Source organism: Lepidochelys olivacea (genome assembly GCF_965140295.1).
Source record: "Lepidochelys olivacea isolate rLepOli2 genome assembly, chromosome: 1".
In the NCBI taxonomy this organism is placed as follows: domain Eukaryota; kingdom Metazoa; phylum Chordata; order Testudines; family Cheloniidae; genus Lepidochelys; species Lepidochelys olivacea.
The window spans coordinates 43,559,777-43,579,012 of NC_140411.1; the positions used below are offsets into that span (position 1 = coordinate 43,559,777).

The 19,236-nt window shown below is 39.4% G+C and overlaps 1 protein-coding gene across 4 annotated transcripts in view; it reads left to right on the plus strand.

Moving 5' to 3' along the window:
- Positions 1 to 19,236, plus strand: part of SGCG (sarcoglycan gamma) — a 140,532-nt gene that overhangs the window by 22,333 nt on the left and 98,963 nt on the right. For all 4 annotated transcript variants that reach the window (XM_084633683.1, XM_084633684.1, XM_084633685.1 and 1 more), the window contains one exon: positions 16,780 to 16,977. In XM_084633683.1, the coding sequence (XP_084489809.1) occupies positions 16,780 to 16,977 (198 nt within the window). The remainder of the gene's footprint in view (positions 1 to 16,779; positions 16,978 to 19,236) is intronic.

A 19,236-nucleotide genomic window follows, 5' to 3' on the forward strand; every position in this document is an offset into this window, starting at 1 on the left:
GAATATGACCTGGACCCAATGCACGCTTCAGAACCATAGCTCCTTGACTACTTGCTGCATCTGAAACATTCGAGCCTTTTGTTCAGCTACATTAAGGTTCACCTTGTATTTATTTTGATGTGCCATTTGCCTGTGCAGTCATGCTTGGTCTTCTCCCATCCAGTGGTGTTTAAGTTCCTCAAAGATTTGTTATGTACTTAGCCACTGGTGAGAGAACCTACTCTTGCCAGGGACCTCAACATTGTGCTCTAGAGACTAATAGGGCCTCCCTTTGAGCCCCTTTCAGAATGCTCCTTACATCATCTCATTCTGAAGATCATTTTCTTACTTGCTATCAGTTCAGCCAGGAGAGAGAGTGAGCACCAAGCACTCATGGCTGGCCCTCCCTGCATGCCATTTCAGAAACACAACATGATGGTGCCAAAACCTCACTTCACATTCAACCCCAAGGTGGTCTTAGAAGTTCTGTCTGAATCAATCAACTTGCCTGTCATCTTCCCAGAGCTCCAGGCTAATTTATGACAGAAGAAGATACATACACTGGACATTTCCACTATGCTAGTTTACTACATTGACAGGACCAAGCTGTTCAGACTGTTTTCTAAGGCCGGGCTATCATAGTGAATTTCCAAATGGGTAACACAGTGCATCTCAAGGATAGTTCCAAACGTCAATGTTCATTCCATCAGAGCTCAAGCAACATCTCCCCGATTCTGGAACTTGCCAATTTCTGAGACACATAAGATGATGTAGAATAACCCACTGACTTTTGTCAAACATTAGTCATTGAAATTAGCTGCCAGGGCAGATGCCAAGTTTGAGAGAGCAGTACTACAATCTCTGTTCAGCTAATGCAGCTGATACTCCTCATCTCACCATCCAGAAGGAGTACTGCTTGCAGTTACCTACAGTAGGATCCACTCTGACACATACTCAAAGAGGAAAGAACGGTTAATTACCCTAAAGTAACTCTGGTTCTTCAAAATGTTATGCATATGGATCCTGCTGCAGCTTGCCCTCCATCCCCGCTTTTAGAATCCTCAGCTAACATGTGCTTCCAATTGTGAGGAAAATGAGGGAGGGTTTTGGCTGCTTTGCCCTTTGTGCCCTTACGTGTAACAACAAGGAGGCATAAGATGCATGCACAGACCCAACAGGCACAGCTATGCAAAAGAATCTGATCTTGCATGTATAAGGTGCATTAGCACCTACAGTGGAATCCACACTGACAAGCGCATCTTAAAGATCAACCATTACTGTTGTAGTAATTGTAGTAACTGTTCTACTAGTTATGGCTAAGAAGAGGCATGATACAAATATATTATAATTTAACATTGTACAAGGAGGGAATAACTAAGAAAAATGGAATGAAAAGGAAAATTTAGGCTATATATTTAGAAAACTTTTACCACAGCAAAAAAATGTAGGTAATTTATTGTAAGAAATCTGGCAGTGACATACCCTGCAAATATTAGAGAGATGATAATTTTTTAACATCTCTAATTTCTATGACAAAACTTATAGTAAGTAAAATTGATTGATCTACCAATTTTGAAATACAGCAGGTGCACTGGTTTCCCAGTAATGTAATCTTTCAGACCTAAATAGCCCATTATATGCATTCACTTCAGCAATTGTTTTGAACCTGACTGCAGTACCATATCTGGTAGGCTTGGGACAAGTCTCATTTGGTAAACTTCAGTCCCTCTTCCAGTATTGCAAATAAATCTTATATTTTAGGAATTGAATATTGGTCCACTTCCAACCAGGAGTTTATGGTGATTTTATAGTCCCTGTAAATTCTTTTGCTGCCAGTACTCTCTGGGATACATAAAATTGATGCAGCCCATCCCTTGAACTCCAAAGGTAAAATTATGCCCTGCATTTGTAGTTCATCCTTTTGAAGGTGATCAGGAACAGTCAACATGGATTCACCAAAAGCAAGTCATGCCTGACCAACCTGATTGCCTTCCATGATGAGATAACTGGCTCTGTGGATATGGGGAAAGCGGTGGATGTGATATATCTTGACTTTAGCAAAGCTTTTGATACAGTCTCCCACAGTATTCTTGCAAGCAAGTTAAAAAAGTATGGATTGGATGAATGGACTATAAGGTGGATAGAAAGCTGGCTAGATTGTCGGGTTCAATGGGTAGTGATCAACGGCTCGATGTCTAATTGGCAACCGGTATCAAGTGAAGTGCCCCAAGGGTCGGTCCTGGGGCCGGTTTTGTTCAACATCTTTATCAATGATCTGGATTATGGGATTAATTGCACCCTCAGGAAGTTCGCAGATGACACTATACTGGCGGGAGAGGTAGATACACTGCAGGGTAGGCATAGGGTCCAGAGTGACCTAGACAAATTGGAGGATTGGGCCAAAAGAAATCTGATGAGGTTCAACAAGGGCAAGTGAAGAGTCCTGCACTTAGGAAGTAAGAACTGCATATACCGCTACAGGCTGGGGACTGAGTGCCTAAGCAGCAGTTCTGCAGAAAAGGACCTGGGGATTACAGTGGACGACAACCTGGATATGAGTCAGCAGTGTGCCCTCGTTGCCAAGAAGGCCCAACGAATATTGGGCTGTTTTAGTAGGAGCATTGCCAGCCGATCGAGGAAAGTGATTATTCCCTTCTATTCGGCACTGGTGAGGCCACACCTGGAGTATTGTGTCCAGTTTTGATCCCCCCCACTACAGAAGGGATGTGGACAAATTGGAGAGAGTCCAGCGGAGGGCAACAAAAATGATTAGGGGGTTGGGGCAAATGACTTACGAAGAGAGGCTGAGGGAACTGGGGTTATTTAGTCTGCAGAAGAGAAGGGTGAGGCGGGATTTGAAAGCAGCCTTCAACTACCTGAAGGGGGGTTCCAAAGAGTACGGAGCTTGGCTGTTCTCAGTGGTGACAGATGACAGAACAACGATCAATGGTCTCAAGTTACAGTGCGGGAGGTCTAGGTTGGATATTAGGAAACACTATTTCACTAGGAGGGTGGTGAAGCACTGGAATGGGTTACCTAGGGAGATGGTAGAATCTCCATCCTTAGAGGTTTTAAAGCCTGGCTTGACAAAGCCCTGGCTGGGATGAGTTAGTTGGTGTTGGCTCTGCTTTGAGCAGGGGATTGGACTAGATGACCTCTTGAGGTCTCTTCCAACCCTCATATTCTATGATTCTATGATCCAGATGCTTTTCCACAGGCTGTTGCAGAATGTATGGCACAGGCCTAATCTTCGGAAATTTAGTAATGGCCTTGTCGGAAACAACCAGCCTTCGTGTTATTCTTTTTACCAAACCCATGTCTATAGTAAATAGAGCTTTTTATTTTAATTTCAGCTCTCCCACTCCCCACATGGTATGTGGTGTACCACACTCCAGTCCAATTTAAGCTTGCATAGCCAGTTTTTGCCCATCAGCAGGGTGTCCATTTCCTTCAGTTGCAATTAACTGTAATGGTGAACAGATATCTTCTCAAATTGTTAATCTGGGTCAGCTGCCCAGCCAGCTGCCTGAGTCCTTAACCCCGGGGCTGCTTACCTGGGAAGCAGGAAAGCTGCTTGTTTGGGTTTGCGATTTTTAATTATTATTTTATTTTTTAAATATTTTTTGTAAATTAGAATAACACCAATTAAAATACCAATTTCAAAATCAATTACCAATGTATACAGTCTAAAAAATAAATAATATAAAAATATATAAAATAATGTAAAATAATATGTAATTAAAATATGTAGTATTTGAAAGATTTCAGCAATTATGTTTTATAATATAAAAGTTTAAATGTTTCAAATATTACATCATCATTTCATGACATGACAACTTATGACATGATATAGTCAAAATATTTTGACTCATTCTATAATATTATTAAAGAGTAATTATCAGTGGTTCACTGTCAAACTGGAATCTCACAGGAGTTTGTCCTGGGTCTGGTACTATTCAATATTTTAATAAATGACTTGGATAAATGAGTGGAAAGTATGCTTTAAAATTTCTGAATGACACCAAGCTGAGAGGGATTGCAAGGACAGGATTAGAATTCAAAAGAACCTTGATAAATTGGAGAATTGGTTTGAAATCAACAAGATGAAATTCAGTAAAGACAAGTGCAAAGTACTACATTTAGGAAGGAAAAATCAAGTGCACAAATACAAACTGCGGGTAATAATTGGCTAGCCTTCAATGCCTGCTGCAGATGATGCAACCCTGAGTGAACCAGGACCAGGACCATCTTCAATGCTGAAAGAGCACTGGTATAGACCACTGTACCAAGAGCACCATATACTTCGGCACCACTCTTAGAAGAGGTCTATTTCTCCTCACTTCTTCCCATCTTAGAGCATCTTCTGAGGTCAGTCACCAGCACAATGGAAAGACCCTATCAGCTTTCCCTCAGTATCCATTGTCTCATCAGCAATGGCACTGGACTGGCCAGTACCAAACAAGTGATACATATTCCTATGGTATAACACCCTGGCTCTGTTCGGATACTGGGGTCCACTGTTTCATGAATCAAGAAGCCAGTGTCCACTGCACTCATGAAAGAAAAAGTGGTAATTCTCCCCATCTGTGTTTTTGGACAGACCACCTACACCAGAGTACCAGGAAGAACCAGAGGTAGAGCCACAACATTTCCTTGTATCATCACCAGAGGACCCTCATGTTCCTCACCTGATGAAGTAGTATCTTTGGAACCAGTACTAGTACCAAATGATTAAGTCATTCTAGGAGCTCCTTGTGAGGATTGCCAAAATTCTGGCAATAGAGACTTTGGTCACATTGGAGAAATCTCCCAAGTGTTTGACACCTTGCAAGCTTCTGTTCCAGGAAGCTTCACCCTCCCCATAAATGAGGGACTGCTTGAACTGGCTAAGGCCGTGTCACAGATGTCAGCCACAATAACACTGTGACCCTAAGAGCATCTCAAGGCCAAAGGGCAAGGGGCTCCCTGGGATGTAGTAATGAGTTTCAGATGGCTTGATCAGTGTACCCCAACACATTGGTATCATGATCTGTATCTAAAAGGTATTATGCAATATATCATTGGAAAACTAATGACACACTAGCGATTAATATTACTGTGGAATGTGTGTATTAATATATGTTGAGTTATCTACATTCTCTGATATTATGTTTTAAAGTCTGTATTTGAACGAAGTAGAGAACAAGTCTGCCCAAGTCTTCAGGACAAATGAAGCAGGGCTTAGCAGTGACAATGAGATTGCAATTTACATATGCGGTAAACAAAATTATCAAAGCTCACAAGATAGTTGGGGAGGTAGCTTGTCCAGATCACAAAGGACTATGTATTTGCTTGTCTGACCAGCTTGGTCCTCTTTACATGTAAAGTAAACAAAGCCATCCTGAGAGCAAATGGGGAAAAATAACCTCTTAATAGTCTTGCTAGGTGATGGAGACAGCACTGCCAAGAAGCCTGCCTGCCTATTGAAGCAGTGTCAATGAACTTTGAGAGAGATGGTTTTCAAAGGTTTACCAGACTATAAAGGGATGGGCAGAGAACCCCTAAGTTATTCATCACTTGAGGTACTACAAGTTGAAGGCAACCAAGGGGGCTGAAGTCTCTGGAAATTGATTTAAGGTGAGAAACCTGCTTAGGCAAAGATTGTAACTGGCTAAAATTAAGTTTTAGTCTTAGAATACCATTTTTTGTTTGTAACCCTTTCTAATGTTTATTCCTTCTACTTGGTATCACTTAACCTATTAATATTGTTAAATAAATGTGTTTTACTTTTTACTATAAACCAATCCAGTGCTTTGATTAAAAGAGTGTTTAACTCCAATAAAGTGGTAAAATGCAGATGTACTATTTGTTTAAAGGGAGTGGCAAACTTACTTCTCTCTGTGTACTAGGAGAGGCCTGGGCACTTCAGGGCAGACAATTTGGGAGAAATTTGGGACTGGGAGAGGACTGGGCCCTACATAAGGTAATTGGGTGATCGAAGCTAGAGTGGGGCTTTTGGAGTTGTAGGCAGGCAGTTGGGATCAGAGTGCTGAACTGTAGCTGCAAAGCACACAGACACTCAAGGGACTGCATGCTTGTCTGTTGGCTGTTAGTGTCTGGGATGTGAGCCACAGCAGCAACGCATTTACAGCACCCATAGTTACAGGGCAGATTGTGACACAACCCCTTACTGGTCTGGATTGCACAGATGCCGGCCGCAATAACATCCACTGCAAAACAGGTAGGAAAGCAGTACTGGGTGCCTCCAATGGGGATTCAGTACTTCTGTATTCACCCCAACTCCAAGATATTGAGTCATGTTAGCAATACAAGAAAAATCCAAGCTGAGTCAGAGTTCCCCTAAGGACAAGAATCCCAAAAGGCTTGACCTATTTTGCAGAACATTGTTGTCAGGAATAAGGCCCTGTAGATGTGCCTGCTTAGTCTCCTGACTACCTAACAAGAACACTAGGCTGCGTGACAGACTGCCATGCCTGATTGGATGAGAAAGCTAGTGGGCTAGTTCTTAAGCCTAGTAGCAGCAGTAGGTTGCTGACTCCAGTTCTGACCTTTGGTTCTGATTCCTCATCCTGACTCCTGCTTTGACCACTAGGTCTGACTGCTTATGACCCAGTTTCCTGACAGTTGTACTCTTCCTTCCTGCAAGTGCGTGTGGCTAATTGCCAGGCCTTACTGGCCAAGTATGACTTACTAATTTGGGACAGGATGACCCCTTCCTCTTAAAGCCCCTGTATGACAACATGAAGTTGCTCAAAGACAAAATAAAGAAGGCCAGCTGGTGGCCAAGACAGCCTTAGAGAGCATCATGAGTCCAGGTACTGGGTATCCTGAGAGAAGTACAAACCACACATTTGAGCACTTGCCTTTTGAGGGTGCAGAACTATTTAGGAAGTGTTCAGACAGTGTTCTCTGCTTGTTAAATGACTCAAAAGCCCCCCTGTGCTCTCTGTGGATTTACAGCTCAGCCTCATATTGCAAACTGTATCATCCTCAACCCCGGTTAAGATAACAGACGCCATCCTACCATCTCAGGCAACCTGAGTACTACACCAAGAAAAGAGTGAGGTATATCAAAGGGTACCAATCTTCTTCCAGCTTAGCAATGTAACCCCCTCCTACAACACATCAGCACATTTGACTGGAATATGTGGAGCTACATCAGATCCTGTTCAGAAGCCACCTCACCTCACTGGGTGTGGTCTGTCGTGACATCAGACAGATGTGTTCTAGAGATCATCGCTTGTGGTTACCCACATCCAGTTACTCACCTTATTTGTCTCTCTTCAGAGACGCTTCTCAGGAGAGCCTGTTACAAATAGAAGTGTCCTCATTGCTTTACCTAGCAGCCATAGATAAGGTTCCACCAGTTTTCAGGAGGAAAGGCTTCTTCTTCAAGCATATCCTCATTCTGAGGAAGAAAGCAGGTCTTTGTCTTGTCCTAGACCTGAGAAGACTCAACAAATACATATTCCATCTCAGGTTCAGAATGGTAATGCTTGCCTCCATCATTCTCTCTCCAAGCTCTCGACTTTGAGGATGTGTACTTCCATACTTCCATGGCAAGCCATCGAGCCCTCAGAAATTATAGTGAACCCAACCATTCTCAATGCAGCATACTGCACTTTTGACTTTCCCTAGCATTGTGAGATTATTCAGAAATTCCTTCTAGTAGTGGCAGCACATTTAAGGAGACAGCCTTTCAATATGTCCTTTTCCTATTCTCCCAACTAGGACTTCCTGAGAACTACAAGAAATCATCCCTCCTACCATCACGGATGATAGAGTTTATTGGAGCTATGATTGACACCTGATTGACAAGAGCATACCTCCCAGAGGACAGATTCCATTCTCTCCAGTTGATGGCTAATTGCCTGAAGTCAAATCCAATTACTATATGCATACATGTCTGGGATTCTTAGGCCACATACTCATGTGTATGATGTTGCTTGCCAGATTTCAGCTATGTCTGAGGTTCACATATTACCTATTCAGACATTGCATGAACAAAAGAGGCACAACCCTGCTTCAAGTCTTGTGAGAGCTTGCTCAACAATAGTAGGGTGAGGAAATACAAATAAGTAAGAGGCAAGAAACCACTACTGAATATGCATTAGACATAGTGGCATCAGTGTAACATATTATAAAAGTTGTATTCCAGCCTGTGGGCTTCGGGAGAGAGAGATATGGCCCTTGAGAGTTGCCAGAATGATGGCCACTGGTGATGAGGAGGTAGATGATGGTGATGAGGAAGAGAATTGCTAAAATTTCAGGTTGTTCTGCAAGGGATGGTGTGAGTATGGATGTTCAGATGTACTTTCTGTATTATCTTTACCTTACTGAATTGGAGTGTTTGTAGCTTTGTTAAATGTATTGATAAATTAGTGTAAATATAGAAGAGTTCCTGTAGTGTGTGTTTTGCAACCATGCACATTAGGGTTCCCAACTATATAGTAATTTTAATAATACTGGGCCTGATCTTGGGACAAGAACCTAACAACCCTCAAAGTGATAACTGGGAATTATTAAGCAATTAATATAATTAATACATAATTTATAGATTAGGCTACAGTAATAATGTTTTTTTTATTTCTAGTAGAAATTATTAGAAGTACATTTGAATAAATACTATTAAACTAGAAATATCAAGCATACGAAAAAGGGACATGATCTTTTGTTTGTAGAAAATTGTAGTGATGTGTGAGGTTTAGGTACTAAATTTATTTTTTATCAGGTACATTGGAAATAGCAATTATAATAGACCCCAGAGATCAGTAGCATTATGATATAAAAGTTGATCTTAGAAATTTGTGGCAATTGTCATTAGGAGAAGGGAAATGAATGGATAAAGCAAAGGTGAATCCTTTTTATATAGACAATCTACAGTACATTGTAACAACGTATTTATGAGTTGTTTTTCTGCACTGCCCAGTAGTGCTTTGAACCTTGGATCAAACTGGATTATTCTTCTCCTTTGTTTGTCTTTACTCCTTAGAATATTAACTAGTAAAAATAAAGAAAATCCTGTTATGTTGAATCCTAATACTAATAATCAAAATATACTCCCCTTTGAAAGATGGAAGTAAGTGCTGAAATTAGTTTACTGTTGTCAATTTCAAGCTGTGTAACAGCTGGTCCTACTATTATTAACCAGCAGTGTTGATTGAGTTCTTTCCCAGTGGGTAGTTAAAGATACAGAAGCACGTTGCTAAACATTGGCCTGCTTCTTGGTATCTAGAAATCTGATTTTAATTTATCAATTGTTTTACCTTCTGATTTGAAACTAAGACAATGTTACTTCCCTAATTTAGTTCACATGGGTTTGAATATAATAAATAAGAGTTCATGATTTTAAAATGAATGTCTGTGTTAAATTGCATGGTGTGAGAATATAAAGTTACATGTTGTAGATGTGAAATGTATCTGTCACAGACTGAAAATAAATTAATACATTTTTATACAGAAGTGGCGGCTGACCAAAAATATTGTCCTATTTTAAATTTCCAGAGGATATCCAGAGTTATATAGCTTGCTATTCTATTTTAAATTTTCAGTATTTAATTGAATTTGCAAATTATTTTAAAAAATCAGTGAGTATTAGCATTACCTATTTAAGGTTTGCCATATTAATATAATCTTAAAGGATGATATTAAATTCCCTCTTGTACTTGTTATATATAATGCATTTTTCTTGTTTTTTAAGGGAATCATTCAGCTGTTTCTGAATAATACAACTAGCCCATACCTTAGCACACAATAACTACTTCTGAGAGACTCTAGGACAAACTTCCTGTAAGCCCCCTTGAGCCCAACTCAGTCATTTTCTCTTCTTGAACTGTTAGCTAGTGCTTGGATCACACTGTACAACTAATCTACCTGCAGATTACAATAACCCAAAGGGAAATCTTTCACCTCCATGTAGAGAAAAGCCTTCCAGCCTCTTAGCCTAGGAAGATCGAAATAAGAAAACACATAGCAATAATTTTTTTCAAGTAATTTACAATCCTATACTGACCAGCATTAAAATGTATAGATAATTAGATATATTTACTTAAACTTTCACGTGTAATATGTCATTCTAAAGCCAAGAAAGTTCTCTACTCTGAAATGTTCTATTGTTATGAAGCATAATGACATATACAGGCCCAAAAATGTATTTATTTTTTCATGATATATCATATGCTTATCAAGAGAAACTGGTTTGATACATGGTAATGCTGATGAGAACTCATAATTCAAGAAGATTAATTAGGTCTTAATGTAATTTTTTGATGTTAGTGAATAGCAGAAGGGAGGAGATCTGAGTGACAGGTATGAAAATTGGAACAAAATGCTATAATACTGGTTGCACTCTATAATCACAGCCTACCATCATAAAATTAATCGGTTTTGTTCATAGCACAAGGTGGATATGCAAAGGGGAAATACCACCAGTAGCGGAGAAAACTTACAGATGCGCAATGTCTGAAACATAGTTGAAAAAGATTTGATGGTCCTGATTTAACTCTTTATGCTGCTGTTCAATTTTAGAATGTTATTAAGCAGATCTGAACAGAAAGAATCTGGATTTCAATAAAAGCATATTTTTTTTTCTTTAGAGAAATATTTTTTACTGATTACAACAACAGAGATGAGATCTTCTTTACAAAATTTCTTTTGGTTTATCTCTTTAGAAGCACTGGCTGAATTAGTGCTATTTAAAATTAATTAACTCTTAATTAAAAGTCTGCTTTTTATGATCATCTCTTATTGCAATGTGTTGCAAAAGGAAATGTTAGTGTAATTGTGTGAAAATATATTATATGTACTCTTCAATAAGGATGACTTTGTTGGCTGACAGAGCTTTTCAGAAATCTTACAAATTGCAACAAAGGTCTTGTGTGTTTGAATGGAATTATTTTCTGTTTCTTGGGTTGTAGTCATTCTTCATAGGCATATAGATAATGTATATGAAATCCACAAATGTTTTTTGTTTATTATGATGAAAAAAAGTGAAGTAAATGGTATTTGAATGTAACCAGTTATTCAGTTTTAGTGTAACAATTTTGAAAGAAGGATATTTCACACCCCATATGTTTTTAATACAAAACCATGTTGAAATCCAGAATGGTGATTGCAGCTATTTGTCAAAGAAAAGAGAAACTGAATCAAATCAAGACTGGATGCCTTTCTGGAAGATACACTTAAATTAGACACAAGTTACTGGACTCCATGCAGGAGTAACTGCGTGAAAGTCGACTGCTTGTGTTACACAAGAAGTCAGACTAGATGGTCTAATGGTCCCTTCAGGCCTTAAAATCCATGCAATGTATAGATTCACAGGTTTCGAGGCCAGAAAGACCATTGTGATTGTTTAATCTGACCTCCTTCATAACACAGGCTGTAGGACTTCCCTGTATTTATTCTTGCTTTGAGTACAATCACTGTGCATTAATTATAGCATGTCTTTTAGGAAAATATCTAGTCTTGATTTAAAAATTATCTGTAATGGAGATTCATCCACAATCCTTGATACGTAGTTCCAGTGGTTAATTGCCTTCCCTCTTAAACATTTGCTTTTGATTTCTAGTCTAAATTTGTCTAGCTTTAACTTCCAACCATTGGATCTTTTTATATCTTTGTCTGCTAGATTGCAAGTCCTCTATTATCATATTTCTGTTCCCAGTGTAGGTGCTTATAGACTCTAATAGAGTCATTCCCATAACCCTCTCTTTGGTAAGCTAAGTAATTTGAGCTCCTTGACTCTATCACTATAAGGCATGTTTACCTATCTCTTAATCATGCTCATGACTCTTTTCTGAATCCTCACCAATTTATCAACATGCTTCTTCTTCGAGTAGTGTCCTTGTGGATGCTCCACTTCAGGCGCTGGTGCATTCCTGCGCAGCAGATCGGAGATTTTTGGTAGCAGTGCTTAGTGCAGTAGTTGTCTCATGGTGCTGTTGGCACTTCATGTAGCGCATGCACAACCAGACCCATTCAATTCCTTCCCAACCGTCCTCAGCTGCAGATGGAGCTCAGTGGCAGTGCTGCCTCTTCTTTTTTTCTATAGAAATAATTTGATGAGTTTTAGCTTAGAATGTCTCATTTACTTAGTTAGTTAGACACCATTTCTTCCACCCCACAAAATTTTTAATTGTTATCTCCCACGCTTCCCCTTTGGGATCTTTGTGACAGAGATCTCCACCTCAAGATGATTTTAATGGAAAAGTCCCTTCAGTCTATTCCTCAGGGACCAAAATCAACATCAGCAGATGGTTCCCTGAGCAAAATCTCTGCTAATGGAAGTGCTCCGTCTTCCAAATCTTCCAGGAAATCTCTGCAAATGGAAGCGATTCTCACTATGGTGCCAACAAAAACAGTTAACTGCAGTCATGTCACTTCTACCAGTCATACTGGACTACATACTGGAACTCAAAGAATTGGGTTTATCCATAAGCTCTATCAAAGTACACCCAGTACACCTAGTCTTTTTTTCTTTTTGCCCGACTATCTAGTCACCAGAAGGAAATCTTTCACCTCAGCCACTGTACAAATTCACATGTTTGGAAGGCATTTAAGAGATGGCATACTGAGTGCAATATTAATGTCTTCTCTTGTTTCCTCCGGTATGTATTGGTTAGATGCAACAAACAGACTCAGTGTACTTAACATTCATTTCCTAGTGATTTTAGCTATTGGTAGTTTTCTTGCAGTATAAGGGAAAATGACTCACACCCTATACCAGTGTATTTGTTAGACACCCTTCTATGATTCTGTTAACCCTCAGTTGGATTTGACTTTGGTTTGGACAGTAATAACAGTTCATCTTTTTTGAAACTCTAGAAGCAATTTCCTTTAAGCTGCTATCCCTCAAGGTAGTGTTTTGTAGTGACTTCCACTAGGAGATGGGGATGCTTGAGTTTATCCCTAATGTGAACACTAGATTTCATATCAACATATCTATGGTTTGCCTTAACCTTGAGTGTTTTCAGAAAAGAAGACTGCACTTTCTCTAGGGTTAAACATTCTCTTTATCTTGTATTGCCAACATTTTATTAACATGAAGCATGATTTGTTGGCTTTAAGGCTCCAGTCAAGAAATGGTATTTTAATGTAATGAGTCCCTTTAAAGAGAAAAGTGCTTCTGAGACAACTCTTACTTGATGGATCAAGGATTGCGTCTTGCTGACCTGTGAACAGGCTAATGATGTAAGATGGATATATCATTATTCATTGGTCTTTCATCTGTCATACCATTATAGCAATAAGTGAACAGAGAAGACAATCTCTAGTTTTCTCCTTCTGCTTTCTCTCTGTGTATTACTTGAAAACCTAGGCCAAGATTTACCAAAGTGACTGGTGATTTTGTGTGCCCTACTTTTGGGGTGGCAGGTTTGAGATGCCTTTAAAGGGGCTTGAATGTAAGGGAGAAGGCTGCTTAATGCTTTCTATAAATCAAGCACCTTTAAGGCATCTCAAGTTGGGGATGTAAGACTTGAAAGGTATCCAAAATATAGCCAATTTTGAAAATCTTGGTTAGGCTTTAAGACCATGCAGGAACCTAAAGTAACATTAATAAAATCACGTAAAAAGTATTTTGCTCTCTCTTTTGACTCTGAGGCAGGTTTCTGATTAGATGACAAAGATTTTTTTTCTATCAGAAAGGATATTTTAAATGGAAAAAAATAATTATGCATGAAAGATAAAAAGCGAAGCCTTGATCTAAGTTTTAAATAGTATTTTTAGCAGTACTTTTTCACAAATATACAACCATTAAGTACAGTTGATTCTGATGCAGCAGTTAAGTTTGTGCTGAGAGTGACTACCTTTCCAGCTATTGCAGTAACAGTTATGATGTACAATGCGGTTAGCTGTGATGAATTCATAGTTATTATGCATATTTGTATTAATGGGTATGCAAACACTTCAGTATGATGTATTACTTTCTCAGTGCTTGTTCCCACAGATTGCAGTTGAAGGAGCCCTCGCTTTTTAGTTAATGAGACTAGTTTACGGTGCAAATTATAATATGCATAAAATATGCAAATTCCAAGTACGTTATTGTGACATATACTTTAGGGACAATAGTATATATTTGATATTGTTTGCTGGGGTTGAAAAAAGGGAAAAAATCCTTCTAGTCATACAAGTTTGGGTTTTCCCTCCCTACTTGATTTTAACCTGAACGCATCTCCAAATGGGGTCCTGAGGTTTCTCTCCTCCCTTTTTACTGGAATCATTACTTCCCCTGAATCATTCTCCCTCTAGCAGAAAATTACTATTTACTATTTATTTCAGCTTGTTATCTTTACTTAGTGGGTAGATAAGTAGTGTTTTGACAAATTGCTGATATTCTCTCCGAAGTCCAAGCATCTCACCTTGTCATGTGCCTGAGTTCCATCAGACTGGGAAGTCAGAGTCCTAATCTACTTCTGCATACTGGCATTACATAGTGACTGCTACAAGTCAGACATCCTGCACTCTGTAAACACAGTTTTGATGAGGATTATGTTCAGTAAAGATATTCATTTTAAATTGTTCAGTTTTATTCCCCCCTGGGACCAGATCCTGTGTTCCAATTAGGACTAAATCAAGATTTGCCTCTCTCCTTGTGGGTTGCAGAACTAGCCGCTCCAAGAAGCAGTCATTAATACTGTCTAGAAATTTCATTTCTGCATCCTGTCCTGACATGACGTACTCAGTCAATATGGGGATAGTTGAAATCTCCGTTATGATTGAATTTTCTATTTTTACAGCTTCTCTAATCTCCCTGAGAATTTCATAATCATGATCACCATCTTCATCCTGGTCAGGTGGTTGGTAGTGTATTCCTACTGCTGTATTCTTATTATTCCAAGCATGGAATTTCAAACTGCTGCACAATTTGATTCATTAAAGATTTTTCCTATATTTGACTCTATGCTTTCTTTGACATATAGTGTCACTCCTCCACCAGCATGACCTGCTCTTGTCATTCCTATATATTTTGTACCTTGGTATTACCATGTACCATTGATTATCATCGTTCCACCACATTTCTGTGATGCCTATTATATTAATATCCTCATTTCATACCAGGCACTCAAATTCACCCATCTTAGTATTTAGACGTCTAGCATTTTTATACAATAACTTATAAAATTTATCAGTAAAGTACCCACCACAGCAGCGGCGCTGTAGGAGCTGTCAGGAGGAGGTGTCAGCCCCCATCGCAGCCATGAAGCTGGAGGAGCTGTCAGCCCCTGAAGCAGCTGTGGGGCTGGAGAAGCTGTTGGCCCCCAAAGCAGCTGTGGGGCCAGAAGAGCTGTCTGCTCACGCCACAGCGGCGGGGCTCAAGGCAGGATCCAGGCACTGGGTTCATCGTAGCCGAAGGTTCGTTATTATGAAGGGTGTTATAGCAAGGGTGTTGCTGTATTTAGTTGCCTGCCTTCATGCGGTGTAAATGAATGGGACTCTTTTTTTCATTTTCTTCAGCTCCTACCTATACTTTATCAGCTTCTTTATACCAGCATGAGCATTTTCAGGAAGTAAAAAGATTTGTCTGCCAGCATTGTGAGGTTAGCTCAACTGATAACAAATCAGTGACAATATTATTGCATCACTGCCGTAGCAAGAAAATGTTGGAAGTGGTCAAACACACAAGTTGTTACACCAGTTTTTATTTGAGTATGGAATAAAACATAGCCTTTGCAATGTTTTATGAATTATAGGTTTTTTTATCTATGAAAGAAGAGATATAGAAATGTGATGAATATTATAATTATGCAAGGAAGGTAGGCGTACAATAATACATAAAATTCTGTTTAATTGTAAACCTAGACTATTTTCTTTGACTTGTGGTTTGGTAGAAAGCTACAGATCACAAAAGACAGATATTCCTAAAGCTGGGGATCAGAACTGTGAACCACTTACTTGTTACAGACAGAGCATCACTCTGCAGGAGACTTGGAAAGAGCTTCCCTAATAAGTTAGAGTAATTCAGCAGCTGGGCAAGGATGTAATTTAATCACATTTTTAAAATTCTTTGTGCTGACCATAGTGATCTAATTCCCAGGAGTAAATTCAAAATTGATAAGAAACTTCATGTGAATCCTATCTGAAGCAACTCTCATTTGGGAATATAATACTGTGAGAAAATGGACATGTTTTCTTATGTAAGAGCCCAGAGGGCTTACCTGATTTATGGGAAATACCTGAATTTACAAAATCTGTTTACTTCTGGACATTAGGGTTTGGGGTTCCTCCCACCCCCCTTTATATCAGTGGAGCTGAGACACATGTTACCCATTGTTGGTTTTTGATAAGCAGCTTCAGCTGTTGAGTTTTTATTCTCTTGGCTCAAATGTAAACTTCCATACTTCCAAGGTGTAAAGTAGTGACAGTCTTCATATTTTAAGGGAAAGTATTTTGGTAAGTAACTAATTGCCTTTAAGTTTTAGTAAGTGCTTCTTTGAAAACTATAATGTAGTGTGACTGAAGATGTTTAACCCTGGTTACTATTGTATGTTTCTTTTCGTAGAACATCTTTAAATATTTATTGTGATAAAGGGTTGAGCAAGCATATTTTTCCTTTGCAGTTTTAAAACCTCTTTTCCTTCTTCATATACAGGAAACCTAACAAACTTTGTCATTCCAGTGATACACAGTTTAGTACTGCAACAAGCTAGTTGTAATAGTTACTGCATATATAACTATTGGAATGTATGTTGTGATAGAATTGGTATTTAAAACAGAAAAGAATATACAGTACCTCTTTAAAATTTTTAAAAAGAAATTAATGTACATAGTTAACAAAATTCTCCCCCCCCCCCACTTCTGTAGCAGATGGTACGTGAACAATACACCACAACAACACAAGGCACCAGCCTAGAGAGGCCGGAGAACCAATATGTCTACAACATTGGCATTTATGGCTGGAGAAAGCGTTGCCTCTACCTGTTTGTCCTCCTCCTGCTTATCATCCTAGTTGTGAATTTTGCTTTGACAATTTGGATTCTTAAAGTGATGTGGTTTTCTCCAGTAAGTGTCCTCTTTAATTTTCCATTCTCTTTCTAGTCTTTATTAATCATATTCTCCTCCTTTGTTTGCCTTATGACCTCACCTATTTCATATGTATGCCAGTTTCTTCTTATGTAATAACCATGTCTTTTTCTTACCTCATTAATTAGAATTTCTCATTCTGTTGGAAATACATACACAATAGTCATCTTTTACAACATTCATCCTTCTATAATTTTTAAATCATAATTTTAAAATGATGTTTATGTTGATGACCTTACATTTGCAGTTAATTCAAACAGTTCTGTCAGAGATTTTATTTGCTCTTGCCTCACAGTGTGTTTTTTCTGCCATTTTCAAAGTGTGATTGCTCTAGTTTCGTTTATACCCCCAGAATTCTTTAGTGTTCAAATGTTGTTCTCACTAGTTCAGCTTCTTTTCCTATCTGCACTCAAACTCTGATTTTTTAATCGTCTATTTCCCCACTGTTTAAGATTTAGAAATTGATTTAGCAAATTAATAAATTAAAGCTCAAAGTATTTGAAACTACTTTATGCTTTAGGTTAAGCAACTACATTGCTCAAGAAGAAATGTAATAACTTTTCACTACAATATGTATATTATTATCAAGTAATTTTTAAATAGTAGTTTAAAGTGTAACTTAGGTTAAGTCCGCAAGATGAAACTTGAGTCAGAATACAGTAAAATGCCTCAGTGAATATCAAAGCTAAGTTAATTTGATCCTACCATGCAGTCTGCGATGCACAGTTGATTTGAATAGACTTATTACAAGGAAAACAATAACAGTAAATTCCTACTGTTCTGTCCCTGCCATTCAGTAAAGGGAATTATGTTAACATTTCTATCGTCTATCTTTATTATGCCACAGTCACTAAATGAAGGGGCATTTTATCTTCATGGAGCTGTCTCTATACTCTTCTTTCTTTTACTATAAGCAGGTGAATTTTAAGTGCCTCTTACTAAGCATAGTTATTATGATTGGATTCCTGTCAAGCTTCTTCCCCCACATAAATTCTTTTCAGCACCTTTTTTTTCATGTGTACTACAGGTACAGAAGGTCTTAGATCATGTTTCATTTTTTAAACTGTTATGCAATGCATTTGGAAGATGTGCACTTTGGTGATTGCACATCATGAATAACAGTGAATGTAAGTGGCTAACATTTTATGTGTGTGGCTCAAGTTAACAGTAAAGGTCACCACTTCTCCACTTATTTTCCCATGTCTTGGCTCCCCTGTGTGGCCAATGGGTGGCTCCTCTCTTAGGAGTCATGGAGCAAAAAAATTGTCAAAAACTCCCTCCCCTTTCAGGAATTCTCTCTGCAGGAACCTATGTCTCTTCCTGTTTATCCACAAGGAAAGCAGCAAGTGCCTCAAGATGGGGCACACTATCTTTAGGCCTCAACAAGAGCCATGGACAACAGCACAGGCAAAGCAGGCTCACATCCTCTGGTCAGGAGAGGGTAGAAATGCACTGACTGTAAGGGTTCTCTCCAGTTCTGTATTGCAGGACCTGTGTACCTGAAATGTCCAGCTAAGCAGTGGCCTAGCTATGTCCCTGCCTAGCCATCTGCCTATTATTGCATTCCAGGGACACCAGAATGGGGGGGACAGGAGGCCGTGGCTCCCCGCCACACTTTTTACAGGCTCTAAGGGTGAGCAACAGAGTAGGGGGCGGAGAGGAGCGAGTGGGGGGAGGGGTCTTGGAGGGAAGAGGTGGTGCAGGGGTGGGATCTTGAGAGAAGGGGCAGTGTGAGGGTGGGGGGGCAGGGAGAAGGGGTGGTGCAAGGGCAGAACCTCAGGTAGAATGTGTGGCACAAGGGTGGGGACTTGGGGAGAAGGGGTGGTGCGAGGGCAGGGCCATGGGCTCCTGTGGCCCCCTCACTTTTAGGGTGCTTCTGCTGCTCCTTTTGCATTCCTTTTTTCAGACCCTCCTTATTAAACTCTGGAGATCTTTCTGCAATTCACTGCTAAAGGATTGGGGTGTGCTGCTTCATATGCAGTCTCATCTTCCCCAAAAATGAGCAAGATAAACTACAAGTTCTTCTTCGAATGCTTGCTCATGCCCATTCCATGCTAGGAGTGTGCGCACCGCATGCACAGTTGCCGGAGATTTTTCCCTCAGTGGTATCCATAGAGCCGGCTCTAGTGCTCTCTGGCACAGCACATGTACGTGCCAGTACAAGGAACCTCACCAGCCCCATACCCTCTCAATTCCTTCTTACTGCCCTTGAAGGTTGCTGTAACAACCCCTCTTGCT